Consider the following 16,600-nt stretch of genomic DNA (forward strand, 5'->3'; position numbering starts at 1 on the left):
GTTGGAAAGCACTTACACTAGGCCTGAGCACCCGCAGCGCAGGATGGATGGGGATGGCACATAAATACTAGTGCAATACGTGTGGATGTATCTTCTATAAGCAAACTCTTACTACGTAAATACTGGCCAGCTGTGGGCTATAGCTGTGGGCACAGTAACCATAAAGTAGGATTACTAGGCTGTGGGTCACACTTTATGTAAGCCTACAATGGGTGATTAATTGGTCTTGCGACAAAGTGGGTATTTACAAATGTTTTGTTTACTGCCATAATCTGTATGTATCAATTGGGAGGGGGGAATTTATGTCATTTGTGGTCTGGATAGTATGGTTAATCAATTGGCTGGGAGGGAGGGCTAGCATCCCACACACTGCATTGTCTGTCCTTGTAGTGTGTAGGATGCTGTTGTACTGTACATGGAGAGATGCTGAGATGAGGTAACAGAGGTTTTCACATAGTGTAGCTGGAATCAGCAGCCCCCCCCCCCCCCCCTACTTGTGTAACCCCTTCACTGCTGCAAGGGCCAGGGATAGCAGGCTGGCCCCTCTGGCAGGGAAAGGGGTTTTAATTAACTGCAAAATCAGGACACAATGCTGCATTCTCTGTGGCACATGTGTTGCCCGCATACACTTAACCTATTTCCACTCGTCACATTTGAATTTCTAGGTTTTTTAATGTATGTGTTCCTGCAGATCCACACAGGAAGCCTCTGTGTGCATGACCCCGCTATTTCCAGCCGTCTAATGCTGGATCTGTGCATATTGCTGATGTTACAGTCCCCACTGAGATACAATTGTGCTTTATTGGGTAACTGACATATGTGATACTATTCAAATAGCTTATGCTATAGGAGAAACTAGACTGCACTTCGGCGTACACATGTACTATATAGGCACATGACTGGGACATATATCTATATATATATATATATATATATATATATATATATATATATATATATATATACTTAGGATTCATAGACAGTGTGTTATTTATTGTGACTTATGCATTACCAGCCTCTTGTAATATATAGCATCAACCATGATATCGTGTGTGTGTATATATATATATATATATATATATATATATATAAATAAATATATATATATATATATATATATATATATATATATATATATATATATATATATATATATATATATACTTTGTTACTTATCTGCCCATATAACATAGAGGCCCGACTCTACCAGTCTACATATAAACCTAGATGGTCCATGAATACTGACATGTATTATCTCTGTAATCAATTGATGGTAGATCTATGTATGTATCTATCTATCTATCATTCTATTTATTTATTTATTTATCTATCTGTGTAAATATATAACAATGTTACCATTCCATAGATAGACAGATAGATAGATAGATAGATAGATAGATAGATAGATAGATAGATAGATAGATAGATAGATAGTTTGTAATGTTACCATCAAGTCCCCGCCACCACTGACAATACCAGCGTATGCAATGTTTACAATAATAATGAAACAGATAATTCAATAGTTGTAAATTCATTTTATTGGGACAATTTAATGCTTTGCAAATGTACAGTGTATTTCCTCCGCTCTCCCTGCAGCCTGGACTTCATAAAACAACAAACAGTTCGTTTGGTGGGTTCATTTTTAAACGTCGATTTTTCGAGTGGTCGTGGTCTGTGTTCTCTTCCTTCTAGAACATTAGGGGTCAAATATCCACTCGACGGGAATTTGATCTCTTTTCACGGCTAGGAGTAGGAGTTATGTTAGTTTTCCAAACAAACAGGAATGCGTAGGACGGGGATTGCTTTGAGTACAAAATAATGAATCTTAAACTGTGGGCCGCTCATTTATCTCAATCTCCAATATTTGCAACACATTGTAAGTCAACTGTCCCCACAGATCTGCCAAAGTCCATAAATAAAATAAATCATTTTAATATTATCATTATTATTATTATTATCATTTAATCAGCCCGACATAATACTGTGAGCCATACCCTGTAAACGAAATTTCATTGTTTCCAAAAGCCCTTTCAAATAATATTTTTTATTGTTAGGTCCGAAAACGTAGGGCTGTTATTTTTTTTTTCAATATTTTTTTTTTTTACATCGTGATTGTCATTTTTTTCTTATTTTTTTTCCATTTGTTTTTTTTTTTATTCTAAAATTGTTACATTTTTGAATTCCAAATGTACATCTAATATACAAATTGTCATTAAAGAATTACAATGGAAGCCACACAAACTATGAACCAAGCAGAAATCGTGAAGAGGTGTTATTGCAAACACGTAAAAATGTCAAAAGATTACGCCACTGCTCCTCACAGTCAGTAAAAAATATTCGGAATGGTGATTTCTTGTGCGCTACATAACTAACAAGGTATTCCAATGTGCGTTGTTATAAAAAAAAAAAATTAAAAAAAAAAAGCATGGTCATTTTATGTAGCTTGTGTGGGGCAATCTGACACATAATTGCAGTCACCTCCTAGTTGATGGGACTTCTGAAACAAATACACTACAATTCAGATATATTTTAATCTAAATACTGCTGGAATGATACTGGACAATTAAAAAATAACAACTTTTCGAAATGTCAAATGCCCATTGTGATACACTACATTTTTTTTTTATTTTTTTAGTCACTGATTTACAAGTCGCTGTCTTGTTTAACCCTTACATAAACTACAAACACCAGGCCACAGTCACTACGGTTGAGGACTAATCTCTCATCTAGTTCCGACCATAATATACAAGGGTGAAAATGTAGTCACAATGGGACCTAAATCATTTGTTCCAAGTTTAGGTAAAATTCACATATTCACATAAATACATTAAGACGAGGATAAATAATGGTACAAAACAAAAAAGTTATGTTGCGCTTGAAATAATAAATATATGTTACTTTTGTGGAATGTTATTCCAAAACCACAAAATAATTCATAAATAAACATTTCTGGAATCATTATCTATGCAAGTCACTCCCCCTTCTCAGCCGATTGGTTATCAACAACAACCAAATAAAAAAAAAAATTCAAAAAATTCTGGCATGATATTCTCTAATGCTAATTTCTAGTAGACTTACCTTCAAGTACATCATTTATAGTTTATTTTTGTGCCTTGCTTCGCAGTTTATTGCACTGTCATGCTTAAAATACTTCTAAGAACTTCTTTTCATTGACTTTTTACGAGTTGCAGAAAGAAACAGGGATGCTTAAGGGTGGAACATCCCTTTAAACTGTTGGCACTCAGAATTAACAATCTCTTTCAGAAAAAAGTGAGGTAATTAAAAGGACATGTTAAACTCATCTCTCTCGCTCTCTCTCTCGCTCTTCATCCCACGTGGAGTTACAAATGTGTTAGTTTGGGAGCTTCTTGCATCCTTCCCTGAGTCGTGTGATGAGAAGATAGGTCTGTGTATGTAGGATGTGGGTCACAAGGTCCATGGTGATGGTTGCCTGGAATCTGTGCCGCGCAGCTGTAGTCCACACTGGCAGATGATGGGTGAGAGAGATGACCCACGTTAAACATAGGACCAGAAGCTGGCATGGAATCAACGAAGTTCCCTCCAACATAAACAGGGCTGCCCTGCAAATTGGGATTGGCAAAGCCGCCGTTGCTCTGCATGGTGTGATGGTCATACTCAGCACCAGGGTACCTTTTCTGCTGGGGTAGGCAGCTGCTGAGAGGGGCCGTGTAAGCAGCCAGGCCGTACATATTTTGCTGCGATTTGGCAAATGATGTTGGCGATGGAGCATCGTAGCTGAGACTATTAACAGTCGGTAGTTGACTTGAATATCCAACATGGTTGGAACCAGTCAGTGGTGGGCTGCGGTCTGGGGACTGCCCCGCGGGGGAGTGCATGATCCCTTTAGCTTTCTGGTCCTTCTTGTACTTCATTCTGCGGTTCTGGAACCAGATCTTGATCTGGCGCTCGGTGAGGTTCAGCAGGTTGGCCATTTCCACCCTGCGTGGGCGGCAGAGATAGCGGTTGAAGTGGAACTCCTTCTCCAGCTCCACCAGTTGCGCGCTGGTGTACGCGGTGCGCACCCTCTTGGACGCGGGGCCGGTGGGGCTCTTCTCCTCACAGTTCTCGCCTGGGTTAGGAATCAGAACACACACATTAATCCTCGCAGAACCGAGACAGAACAATAGAACAATTAAGTCTACATAAGTACACAGAACGTATTTGGTCAACAGAATCTATTGTGTGTTGTAGGCCATACTCTGTAATTGGACGCTGAGGATCCCACACCATATAAATAAAGATTAATAATTAGTATTAATTGTATGTAATGGAATAATACTAACACTGGGTGTATTCCCCCCTACCCCCCCCCCCCCCCCCCTCTCTTACTTATTCCCCTGTTTCATCTATCCCTACATGGGCAGGACTCTATCGCAAACAATAAATCAATAAATAACCTTGTGTATATGAAGCTTCTCAATTCATTTTATTTACAAACTGACCAATGATGTTTGGTCTGTATGAAAAGAAAGGTAAATAATAATATTAAGGTGTCACAGGAGGACACGGGTGATGTATTGGCAGACATGATGGCTGGGAGTACTTTGGTGATATATATTTCACAGCAAACTGATATTCAGATGGCAATGCGGCAAATGGGATAGAACCTTGGAAAGATGAACATAAATGATGGTGAATTATAGAATAAACCGGATGCGGACATAATTACGTGAACTCTTATTTAATGGTATGTGTCTTCTTCATAGCCCCTTACAATCCTCCCCTGTTCCCTTACTTTCTATTGTACTCACATATAATTCAACCCAAAGCCAGTGTCCCTGCCTTTATACCCCTCCGCCACCACACTGACACCATTGCTCAGGCCCTGGCTATTTCTGATGTTATTGGTAGATTTACTCCACTCCCAAATGTAAAATTAAGCTTGTGTGGAGAGCCATAAGCCTGTCCAATCGCAGGTTCCCTTGACCATCCACTCGATCTCTGAGGTGTCTCTCCTATCACTGGTTATAAAGGTTTACTCTGTGTGGCCTGTGCCTTATGTGGCCTATTCCTCAAGTGGACATAATGGTGAATCACCCAAGAAAAGTCTGAAATCTTTGTTCAGGTGGGTTGCGATAAAAGTACAATGTTCACATAATCGCCTGATTTTATGACCTTTCTCCCTTTTGGAACATTATTATCAGCAAATTAAAGCACTGAGATAATTATCATTTGGGCAACGTCAATGTTATAACTGTGTCCTAGGCAAAACAAAAATACTTTTAGTTTCTACACTGATGGGGGGGGGGCTTCCACAGCGCCATCCTGGACTTGTGACGCATAATATGACGCAGTCTACATCAATCTATAAAGCAGAGGTGTATACCTGGAGGGGTACTGGCATTTTTTTGCTTTGCATTTTGTCTTGATTCCTTCATCCAAGGAAATATCTGCTTACTCATTGTAGGCTGGGAGGAATTAGATGAGTTGGAGGATTTGCTCTTTTTCTGTGTTGAGGTATTGCCATGGCTGGGCGAGGAAGGGGGCAGAGATGGTGCCTGGTGAGGCTGGTCATTCATATTGGCAGTCTGGCTGGCGTTCTGATTTGATGACCTCATACAGCTGCCACTAATGTCACTGGTCTTATGGTTGGGGGGCCTGATGGCAGATGGTTGGATAGAACAGGCAGAACTTGGATAATCATTCTCTAGAGCAGATTGGGGGTAAGGCTGATGACTGGAGTTATAACTGTAGGTTTCAGGCTTGGCATAGGTGTAACCACCAAAAAGTCCAGAGTTTTCATAGTAGGCTGTTTTCTGCATGTTGCCTTCTCTCAGTGATAGGGACTTTGCACCCTTATCAATGAGCATTGACCTCTTCTGACAAATCTTCTTGATCCAACCCCTATGGATGGGAAAACAAATGAATAATAACACTGGTAATTACAGTAATTATCACAGTAACTTGCCACAGATAAAATGTGTTCATAGAAATGTATATAGACTATCATTACGTTTCGTTATTGCATGGGCCTTATTATACCATTCATATTATCATTATTCTGTAGTTTGATACCCAGCCTCCATGAAACGTTCTATTTGTAGTTGGAATCTGGAAGGGAAACCTAGAAGAGATACATATGTGCCCATTGTATAGTCACACACGGCTTCTCTTGGGTGGTGTTTCTCTATCTTTCATCAACAGTTAAACCTCATCTCCCAATTGTGGTCATTCCCTAGCCGATATATGTTCTGTAATATTCTGTAAGCACCCAGAATTCACATATGCCAAGAAATCTGGATAAAGATTAACTTGCCCCTCCACCCTCCGGCCTGTGCGAGCTAGGTTTGACTTGATGGATTGAACTACATTCAGATCTCGGGAAAAAAACACAGTTGCAGAGAGAAAAAAAGGTCTATGTCCATTGTAAGATGGGTCTTGTAACACCCCCAGTTAAAATATAACTACTTCTATTCAACATTTTTCTTTTTGATCTGTTTGGTGGGAAATCGCTACGTCAGCTTTTGTGAAATTTAATTATAAGATGCCTTTTTTAGAGGAGATTTCAGCCAAACTGCGTGTGTTGTGTATTTCCACTGCAAGGTATAGCCTGCATTTCGTGACAGTAATTGTTTAAATAGTCACACCATTGCCAATACGCCGAAGATTTATTATCTTGTCCGTATTAGCATAACGATTGAAGAAAAATGGAAAGCAATTATACAAACAGTATAGTTTAATCCAATCAAGCTGTAAAATATAATGCGAGCTAGACTTTACATTATTAGGATGTGGCATCTAGATGAGATGAAGACTCGGATCTTTTATTTAGTGTCTGTTTAAATACACGAAAGCCCAACTTTGCACGCGTGGAATTTCTAATTGTTACTTATTAACATGAATGCGTTCTTCGTTCGCTTTGGTGTTTAATATCGCATCTGATCTGCTATGAGATCGGACAACTGTAATATCTGTAATATTCTGGTAATGCTCCATGGTGGGTGATGCCTGTTTACAACGACGATGAGTCAATGGGAACATTAAAGGTTGGGCTTGTAGTGCAGGAGACATAATAAATCGTCAAATCATCTCAAGTTCCATCATCTATCCATCCACTGCGGTGAGATATTGTGAAATGGATTAAACTGAACTTCATTAGTGAATGGTATGAATGGATTGGTATTAGCGATAGTGTTTGGCACCACTATCAGATACACACAGCTTTCTCCCGCATTGTCTCCAGAGCCATGCCCTGCAAACAATGTATGGATCATACCAGGCTTCTGCTTAGAACCATGCTTGGTAACAGAGCGGCTAAAAGCCTATTCTGTTTCCAACGATCCAACTCATACTGAACTCTGCTTGAACCTATAAATAAGGAGCGATGTGCAATAAATCACTGGGACAATGGGCAAACGTAATTGTGCTTCTTCTTTTTGCACCATTGCAAAATATATATATATATTATTTTTTTTTAAAGCAGCCTGCTTATGATATACATGCTACCAAATCATCACCCTATCAGTGTCTGCTGAATAATACCTAGATGAAAATACTGGTTGAATGCAAATTGCTTGTTTCACATACACACAGAAGGCTCGTTCAGATATGGGGAACCCCTGCTAAATTAACCATAGTGCCTTGAAGCACCCTAGGTGGAGAATATAAAATACTGCTTTTATTTATTCCTTCATCAGAGAGGGAACTGGTTGTCTCTCCCCTTTGTCCTGCAGTGCGCCGATTGCAAGTTACATTGCTAATTCAATTCAGCTTCCTATAGACCGAAGGAGCATTTTAAGATTTAAGTCCAGATCAATATCTAACATGTTAAAATACATAAATAGAAGCGCAGGGTTTTTGATTATTAAACAGGCAGAGTGCATATCAATACACCTGTCATTTGTGGCTTCAGAGGGATATTTATGACTGCGAGGGCTACACTAAGGGGGGAGAGGAGGAAAAAAAAACCTTCCTAGAAGTTTCAAAAATGTAAAACAGGCCCAAGCGTAGGAGGGAGAGTAGAATAGAATCCCCTACTCCGCAAATTTCTCCCTTTTCAAAGCCTGTTGAGCAGAATTATAAAAGCTGGCCCCAGTAGTGTGTTCCTAGGACTTCCATCCCCTGGCAGGACACGGACAAACTTCTGCCAACTCCTATGGATTTTACAATAAAATACAAAATATAAACGGATAAAAAAGTATGAAGAAACACGGATTACATTTCTGGCATGGTGGAAGCAGTAATGATCTTCGGCCTTCTGCAACAAAATAAATGTTTGCAACGTTAGGATGTTCCGGCTATAGTGGAAGAAATGGTTTATTTCCACTGCAGATTATTCTGGATGTTTTTGGGGATTTTTTTTGTCCGGAAATGCGCTACAAAATTGAATTATCTGAGTTCACGTGTACAAAATGCGTGTGTGTGTGTGTGTGTGTGTGTGTGTGTGTGTGTGTGTGTGTGTGTGTGTGTGTGTGTATGTATGTATGCAGTGTGTATGTGTGTGTGCGCTATAATATATATAAACTCATATTATTTTGGTACCGCTAAAAGTGTGCGGAAATTGTAAATCACCAGATATTGGCGTGTTCTGATTATCGTAAATATGAATTGCACTTTGCGCACATTCAAAAATATGGTCGCAGCATTGTAAAGGGATCTTACTGCTTACTGCAGAGGAACCTTTGTGACCTGGCGTTATTCCTAATGTCTATTTATAATGGTATTTGATATGATAAATAATGATGTTTGCTAAATGCTGGTTTAATGGCATCTGGAAGTGTAATTGCGTTGTATCAGTGGAAACAGTTATGTCCACTCTCTGTCTAACCAGTGTAGAGTATGCTGAGGGGGAACCGGCCCACACTGTGATATAATATGTACATTTCATAAAAAGGACTTACCGTAGGGTGTGTTGTGCTCACGTTTTGAATCTGATCTTCTTCAGGTAACGCCCTCCCCTAATCCTCCCAATCGCACAGGAGCTGCAAAGAAAATGAGTGTGAATTTCCGATTTGACTTTCCCCAGGTTATATATATATATATATATATATATATATATATATATATATATATATATATATATATATATATATATATATATAGACACACACAAACATACATACATACATACATACATACATACACACATAAATACATACGCACACACACACACACACACACACACACACACACACACACACTTGCTTGCATACTGTACATATATGTAGAATACACAAGTAAACACTGTGAACAATAACAAAAGCACCCCCTGTACTGTACTAGTGATTTTTGCACTAACCCTATTTATCCTGCTATACTATCTGGACAATATAAAATATCCATAGTCAGGCAGCCAAAACAGCAACATAACAATTTAATGATCAAGTTACTAAATAAACAACGTGTTGATTGTTTATATTTGTATTATTCCTCTCCACAATTCCTGGAGCGCCGCACATGTATCACAGTCAACATAGGTGGAAGCGGATATTATTATCCTGTAATTCAGAAGCCAATAAATAACAGTCCACATTCTAGGAAATATCTCCTTCCATAACATTGTTGAAATGTGTTGACTAAGCTTCAAGAAACAGTATGGGATCCCGAACAAAGACGAGTTAGGCCGCATAGGAGACAAATCTCGCTACCATAAGCCATTCCAATGACCTTTGGCTTGTATAGTAATAACTCACCACTTAATGAACAACCAAGTGAACAGCCTCTAGTAGCTTCTAGCAGCATAGCACTAACAACTTTCCTCCAAATCCTCATTATCACAGCCAAAACCCACCATGAAACGGCGATATTGGGAGAGAATAGGAAGAGGGTGTTGATGTAGAGGAGCTCAGCTGTGGCAGTGTCCCTGGAAAGCCAGTCCAATAACATCATATATAATATATTCCCCATTCACGTGGGCGTGCGTCAACTTTTACCTGGTATTTTACCATAGCGCTCCTAACTGTAACCAGATGCGTTTAAAAAGATCGTTTATTCACAGTGGGCAGGAAGCATCTCGATCAAGGTACAGTAACACTTTGTATCATCTGTTGCTATGGTAAGTATCTTCTTCACGTGCATATTGACTGCGAGTCGCCCCCTATATGGCTCTTATCAAAGGGTATTGAATGTATTAAACATAGTCATACAACCATCCTGAGTAAAAGATCCCTGATTATTTTTAATAAAAGTTATATTTGTTTATTCATTTTTCCCAATCTCTGCCTGGTGCTGCCATTAATGAATGGCGTCCCTTCAGCGTTATACAGTCTAATTATATTTTGTGAAGGGGAGCAAAAACAAAAGAGTCAAATTGTTCGTTAAAGTTCTTCATTCATTTCAATATTAATAATATTTGGTGGATGTAGCTCAGAAAACAATGAGATGGAGAGGTTATGCAATATTGGGGTTTACCTGGCCTGGTAGGGGCTGGGGGGCTTACAACGAGGAAAACATGGACACTCTCTTGGATAAAATGTTACATATATTATAACGACCCCCCACTGATATGTACAGGTCTTTAAGTGTAAGCACTAGGCAAAAGACAGATGTGATGGAGGGAGAACTGGACTTTTATTTATTATCAAGTTTGTATTCTGAAACTTCATTGTGAGAACTATGTCATATGTTACTGTATGGTTAGATATCTCCTTTCGCTTTAAAGCCTGTGTATTACTAACTGATGGGCTAAAAATAAAAGTTAAAAACACAAAAACATAAAATGCCTTAAAGCACAATAATAATCTATCAACGTGTATTTAAGTGAATAAATATTGTTCCATCGTTCTACCATTTTTTACATCATCATTATGCTTTGATAGATAGATATCCCATCGAATGCATTGATTTTTTTTTTTAAAGGTTACATTTAAAACCAGGATGAAAACAGGATTCATTTGCAGTTCCTGGTAGGTATGTTCCATAATAACAGTGGACAAAAAGAGACAAAAATATGAACATACATAAAGATTCTACATGCCACAGTATAAAAAAATATATAAGAAAACCAGTCAATGATTAATAATCTTCTATAAATGGACAGATGTTTTGTGTGGTCTTTCCCGCTGAACTGATGAAATACTTTCTTTAAAAAAAAAAAAATTAATAATCTACCACAGTGATCAAATGAGCACAGATCCCACACTTATTAATGTAGATGTAAGTGTATATATTATATTGTAAAGCATCTACCTATAGAGGTGGGCTATAACATTAAATTGATTGTAACTATACATAAATCAGCTGGTCTGTTCCAAGTCCAATAGCCCAAGACACCCTGTTAATGTGGTGTTCAATCTTACTTTGACAGAGGCAAAACGGGAATTTGATTTTAATGTGTTCTATTGTAAATATGATAAAATGTAATATAAGTGTCTTTGCATGTTACTTCTCTCATGTACATGGTTAAAATCCCAATGGAAATCTATTGGAAATTTTCAATATTAAGGTAATTATTTCCTGTATACTGTACATATATGCTCCCTCCATACCTGGGTTAATAATGATAAATGCCTATTTGTACCTATGCTAGTCTTTTCTATCCTAGTCCCATATGCTTTAAAAAAAAGACGAAAACACAATAAATCTTACTAGCAAGCTTGATAAAGGCTCTATACAACGATGCGTTCAAAGGCTTTCGTTTGTCATGCAAGATCTTACCTGTGTATCAATTTATCATAACCCTGGCTGCTGCAGCCTCAATGGCTGTGTGTGCTGGTGCTGTAATATATCCTTCACCCTTTGTCTGTGTGGACGATTCTCTCCTAACCCTGATCTTGCGGTTTTGCAGACATTTCCACCTACAGTAGCAGCACAGCACAGTATTCCCGGTAGAGTGGGAACAGGCTAGCACTCACCTACCAATTAAAATGAGGGCAATGAACTTCTGATATTGTTTTAAATCCACCAACTTGGCCAAATGAAGAGAGTGGGTCCATTGTATTTTTTTTTTCTTCTTCTTAATGAGGTATCATTTCTAAAGTTTGGTTGGGTGATGTAACTAAATCTGGCGTTACAATCAATGTTTCAGGCTGTGCCTTAACATTTAAAACCTATTTGTTCACGTGATCTCTGTACCGTGTTACAAACCCAGCGGCTATAGGTGTACGGCTATAGGTGTACGGCTATATATATAATCAAATCCAAATATTTACTCATTTTCTATCGATTCTGCTTATCAATTGACACCATTATATGACACAGGGATGAGACCACATTATTTGCATAGTCCAACAAATCCCTACTACAGAGTGAGGAACCCATTCCATTGGAGTGTTGGGGGGGGGGGGGGGTATATTACAAATAAAAATATATATATTCTTGTCCAAAAATGTACTAATTCTGCCTTTGCTTTCTTCTTCTCTCTACATCAACAGTAAATATACATTGTTGTTATACTATATTCCAATCTAACCTCATCCATAACGGTGTATTTAGCCCAGCAGATGAAGCATTGGATTCTATCGAGTCTCCTTCCTGATACACACCTGCTACACATCTACCAATAAAACTAATTTGATGACTCTTCTTCTTGTGCTTTGTATTTTTTTTTTATTTTTTGCTTTTTTTCAAACAATGCAATCCCCAAATCAAATAATATATATATATATATATATATATATATATATATATATATATATATATATATATATATATATATATACAAAGACATATTGAAATAAATGTATCAGACGTAAAGCAATGACAGTTCTATGGCATCGTCCATCTGCATCGGATATTCGCTTTGAAATACTGGGTACCACTTATAGACATTCTCATTTTGGCAATTCGAAAATCCGTTAATGAATTAGCAGAGAATGGAGTGAAAATGTAAATCAGCAGAAGACTATACAGCATTATAGAAATTGGGATGACTGGGAGACATTATATAGGTTGTGATGCAAGAACTGCTTCCAGCCGCCGGTGAAAACGGGTCAAATAAACCGGTGTAATCCTTTGCCCGTTGGAGATATAATGTGACTTTAGTGGAATCCGGTTCAAGCAGAGGATCTACAGCAGTCACCGCTGCATATGTTCATAGGGCAATAAAACTGGAAGATTTACAGTGCTCGGCCGGCCCCCAACAGTCTAGCAACCTTTCAGGAATTACTATGATTTATAACAACAACTTGGGCCATTGTCAACTGATAAAACAGACCCTGGCTACATCTAGGAAATAAATGTTCTGAAACTAGGTCCTATCATTATTTTTAATTCTTAAACACCGCGTTTATTTGAATTCCCCTTGTTTTGAATATTTTTTATGTATGAGTTGGTAGACGTTAATAAACCAATTGTTTTATTGTTTAAAGGGAATAAAAACAAACACTGCCAGTCCTCCTAGAAATTGTAACATCTATTTACAAATAGTCTATTACAAAAATAAAGAAGAAAAAAAAACACAATATAGTAACCGTTTCATAAACAAACAATATGCGGCTGTAAAAGGCGCAATAGACAAATTTGAAACAACAAATAAATCCAATATCCAAGACGTCAAACAACAATATGTATTAAATAATGCGATTATTGATCTATTTATGTAACCAGCTAGTGTCATTTTATCCAGTAGTTACTGGATGTTGGCAAATAAGGAGGATATTCATTCTGCTGCCTCCTTCTCTATTGGGATACACAGGCGGATCAGTAAATATCCATTTACTGTTATAGATGGTTCCAAATGGTGGGAATAAATGGTGATGTCCAGCAGAAAATTATCCATTTTAAGTGTAATAGTAATGACTATTGCGGAGTTTAAAGGCACACTCGGAAATCATTACGTGTTAACGCTTGCCTTGGGTACAATTTCAGCTTCGTGTTATACCCATTCTATTATGACGCAAGATAAAATTTACGACCTAGGGATGAAAAGAAGTTCAGGGCCCTTTCTCACTGTTTTAAGAATAGGCAGCAGATGCCCTGACAGTCAGTATTGTTCCCAAGAAAACCCAAGGCATCCACTAAATCTCAGCCATTTCAGCGCTCATACAAATCTAAGTAAATCCTTTCAATTCCCTTTACTACCCAAGCTATCCCCAAGCAGAACTCAGGGAACAGTTGCATACATCATCCTAATTTTCTTATAAACCCTAAGCATTCTGAAACAAAGGTCACTAAATCAGCCTATGTCGACTTGTGACTACAGCAAGGAAGAAGCAAAGGGTCCTATTTATCAAATATATGACAGCTATGTTCTATTAGAAATATCAAGAAGAGAAAAAATAATAATAATAATAATAATAAAAAAACAATAAAGACATACCCACCAAAGATCTCTTTTCTTCTGCTAGCAAAGAGATAGTAGGAGTGCAGGGTATACAGACTGCTCTCTTTGTATATAATATTCTTGAGATCTCTTCAGTTTTCAAGTCTGATAGAGTCCTTTGCTTGGCAAATTAATGACGACGCTGTGTTTCTTAAGGGACGTGCTGAATTAATTATTTCGTGGATCACGTGGGTCAGGAGTTGAAGAAACCTATTCTTGGCATCTTCCATCCACTTTGATATTGAACATGTAAGGAACATTTCTAGAGCACCCTGTGCTGCCTCTATGTTTACAAAATCAATGGAAAAGCCTTGCAAGATGGCTGGGAAGCTCTGAGGTTCTGCATTGAAAGATCCTCATTTACTGTACTGTACAGTGAGAGCTGTTTGCTATTGACTCAGCCTTCTCTTCATTCTTTTCATAACGACTAGTGGTGATATAATACACATAATTTTATTGATGTATTGTTAGTAACAGAGGAGGAGCCATTAGACAGCACACAGCCATATCTGCTGCACTATATATATATATATATATATATATATATATATATATATATATATATATATATATATATATATATTGACTACTCTGACTACTCTGTCACTCCAAATATATAAGGGGAATGAATAACACACACACACTTATATAGATTTCAGGTACCATTATATAGAGGTATAGGTGTATTCATAAATTTTGAATGCACTTAATACTTTCTCTGCATTAATATGACGTGTAATTAGTTGTGATATATGGAGATAATATATTTTTTATATTACATAACTAAGATATTTCCTCATGTAACCTATCTACTATGTATCAGACTGACAGACAGATAGGTAGATAAATAAATAGATAGATAGACAGACAGATAAAGATAGATAGATAGATAAATAGATAGATAGATAGATAGATAGATAGATAGATAGATAGATAGATAGATAGATAGATACACTCTAAAAATCAATCTTAATGTTGAGTACGTGTGTGTATAGATAGATAGATAGATAGATAGATAGATAGATAGATAGATAGATAGATAGATAGATAGATAGAAAGATAGATAGATAGATAGATAGATAGAGGCACTTTAAAATCAATCTTAATGTTGAGTGCATGTGTGTGTGTGTGTGTGTGTGTGTGTGTGTGTGTGTGTGTGTGTGTGTGTGTGTGTGTAGATAGATAGATAGATAGATAGATAGATAGATAGATAGATAGATAGATACATAGATACATACATACATGGATACGTAGATAGATAGATAGATAGATAGATAGATAGATAGATAGACACATGGATAGATGCTTATGATACCTATAGTCCATCTTAATTTTGAAAGAGAGGGATGGGAGATATTAGATATTAGATAGACATACACACACACACACACACACATACATACATACATACATACATACATACAGACAGACAGGCATGCATACATACATACATACAGACAGACAGACAGACAGACATACATACATACATACATACATACATACATACATACATACATGCATGCACGCACGCACGCACGCACGCACGCACACACACACACACACACACACACACACAGATGATAGATGCCTTAAAGAGTGTGCCTGGTCTGGGACATCCATATTTTGGGATTACCATGAATATGCTCCAGAATAAATAGCTATGACATCTCAAAATACACCTTAAAATGACACCAAAATGTGGTGAAGTTATAAATTAACTGTCAACAATAAAGTGCTGGTGTGCTAGTCATGTGTGTTACACCCAGGAACAATAAAGTGCTGGTGTGCTAGTCATGTGTGTTACACCCAGGAACAATAAAGTGCAGGTGTGCTAGTCATGCGTGTTACACCCAGGAACAATAAAGTGCTGGTGTGCTAGTCATGTATGTTACACCCAGGAACAATAAAGTGCAGGTGTGCTAGTCATGTGTGTTACACCCAGGAACAATAAATCAATGATATTGAGACATTTTTCACATTTTTTTTATTAATTCAATGTCACACATAAAAAGGTACAAGGGAACTGCAAGCAAGAAATTGTATAAATAACAATAATACCCTAGCTCAAAGCATATACAGCAGGAACGTATATATATATATATATATATATATACATATATATATACACATACACACACACACACATACATACATACATACATACATACATACAGGTATAATCATACACACACACATATCAGCCTGCATGTATGTATGTATGTATGTATGTATGTATGTGTGTGTGCTCGCACAGCATATGTGCATGTCTGTTCCTGTGTGTTTATATATATATATATATATATATATATATATATATTTACACACACACACACACACACATATATATATATATATATACACACACACACACACACACGT

The 16,600-nt window shown here is 37.4% G+C and overlaps 1 protein-coding gene across 1 annotated transcript in view; it reads right to left on the minus strand.

Moving 5' to 3' along the window:
* Positions 1-1,548: 1,548 nt before the first annotated feature.
* The window catches only part of HOXD3 (homeobox D3), a 41,594-nt gene continuing 26,542 nt past the window's right edge, over positions 1,549-16,600 (minus strand). The window contains exons 3-5 of the mRNA XM_083152161.1: positions 8,862-8,942; positions 5,348-5,865; positions 1,549-4,090 (exon numbers count right to left, since the gene is read on the minus strand). Of these exons, the coding sequence (XP_083008287.1) occupies positions 3,342-4,090; positions 5,348-5,831 (1,233 nt within the window). The 5' untranslated portion in view covers positions 5,832-5,865; positions 8,862-8,942 and the 3' untranslated portion in view covers positions 1,549-3,341. The remainder of the gene's footprint in view (positions 4,091-5,347; positions 5,866-8,861; positions 8,943-16,600) is intronic.

Source organism: Crinia signifera, chromosome 7, assembly GCF_055691185.1.
Source record: "Crinia signifera chromosome 7, ASM5569118v1, whole genome shotgun sequence".
NCBI lineage: Eukaryota > Metazoa > Chordata > Amphibia > Anura > Myobatrachidae > Crinia > Crinia signifera.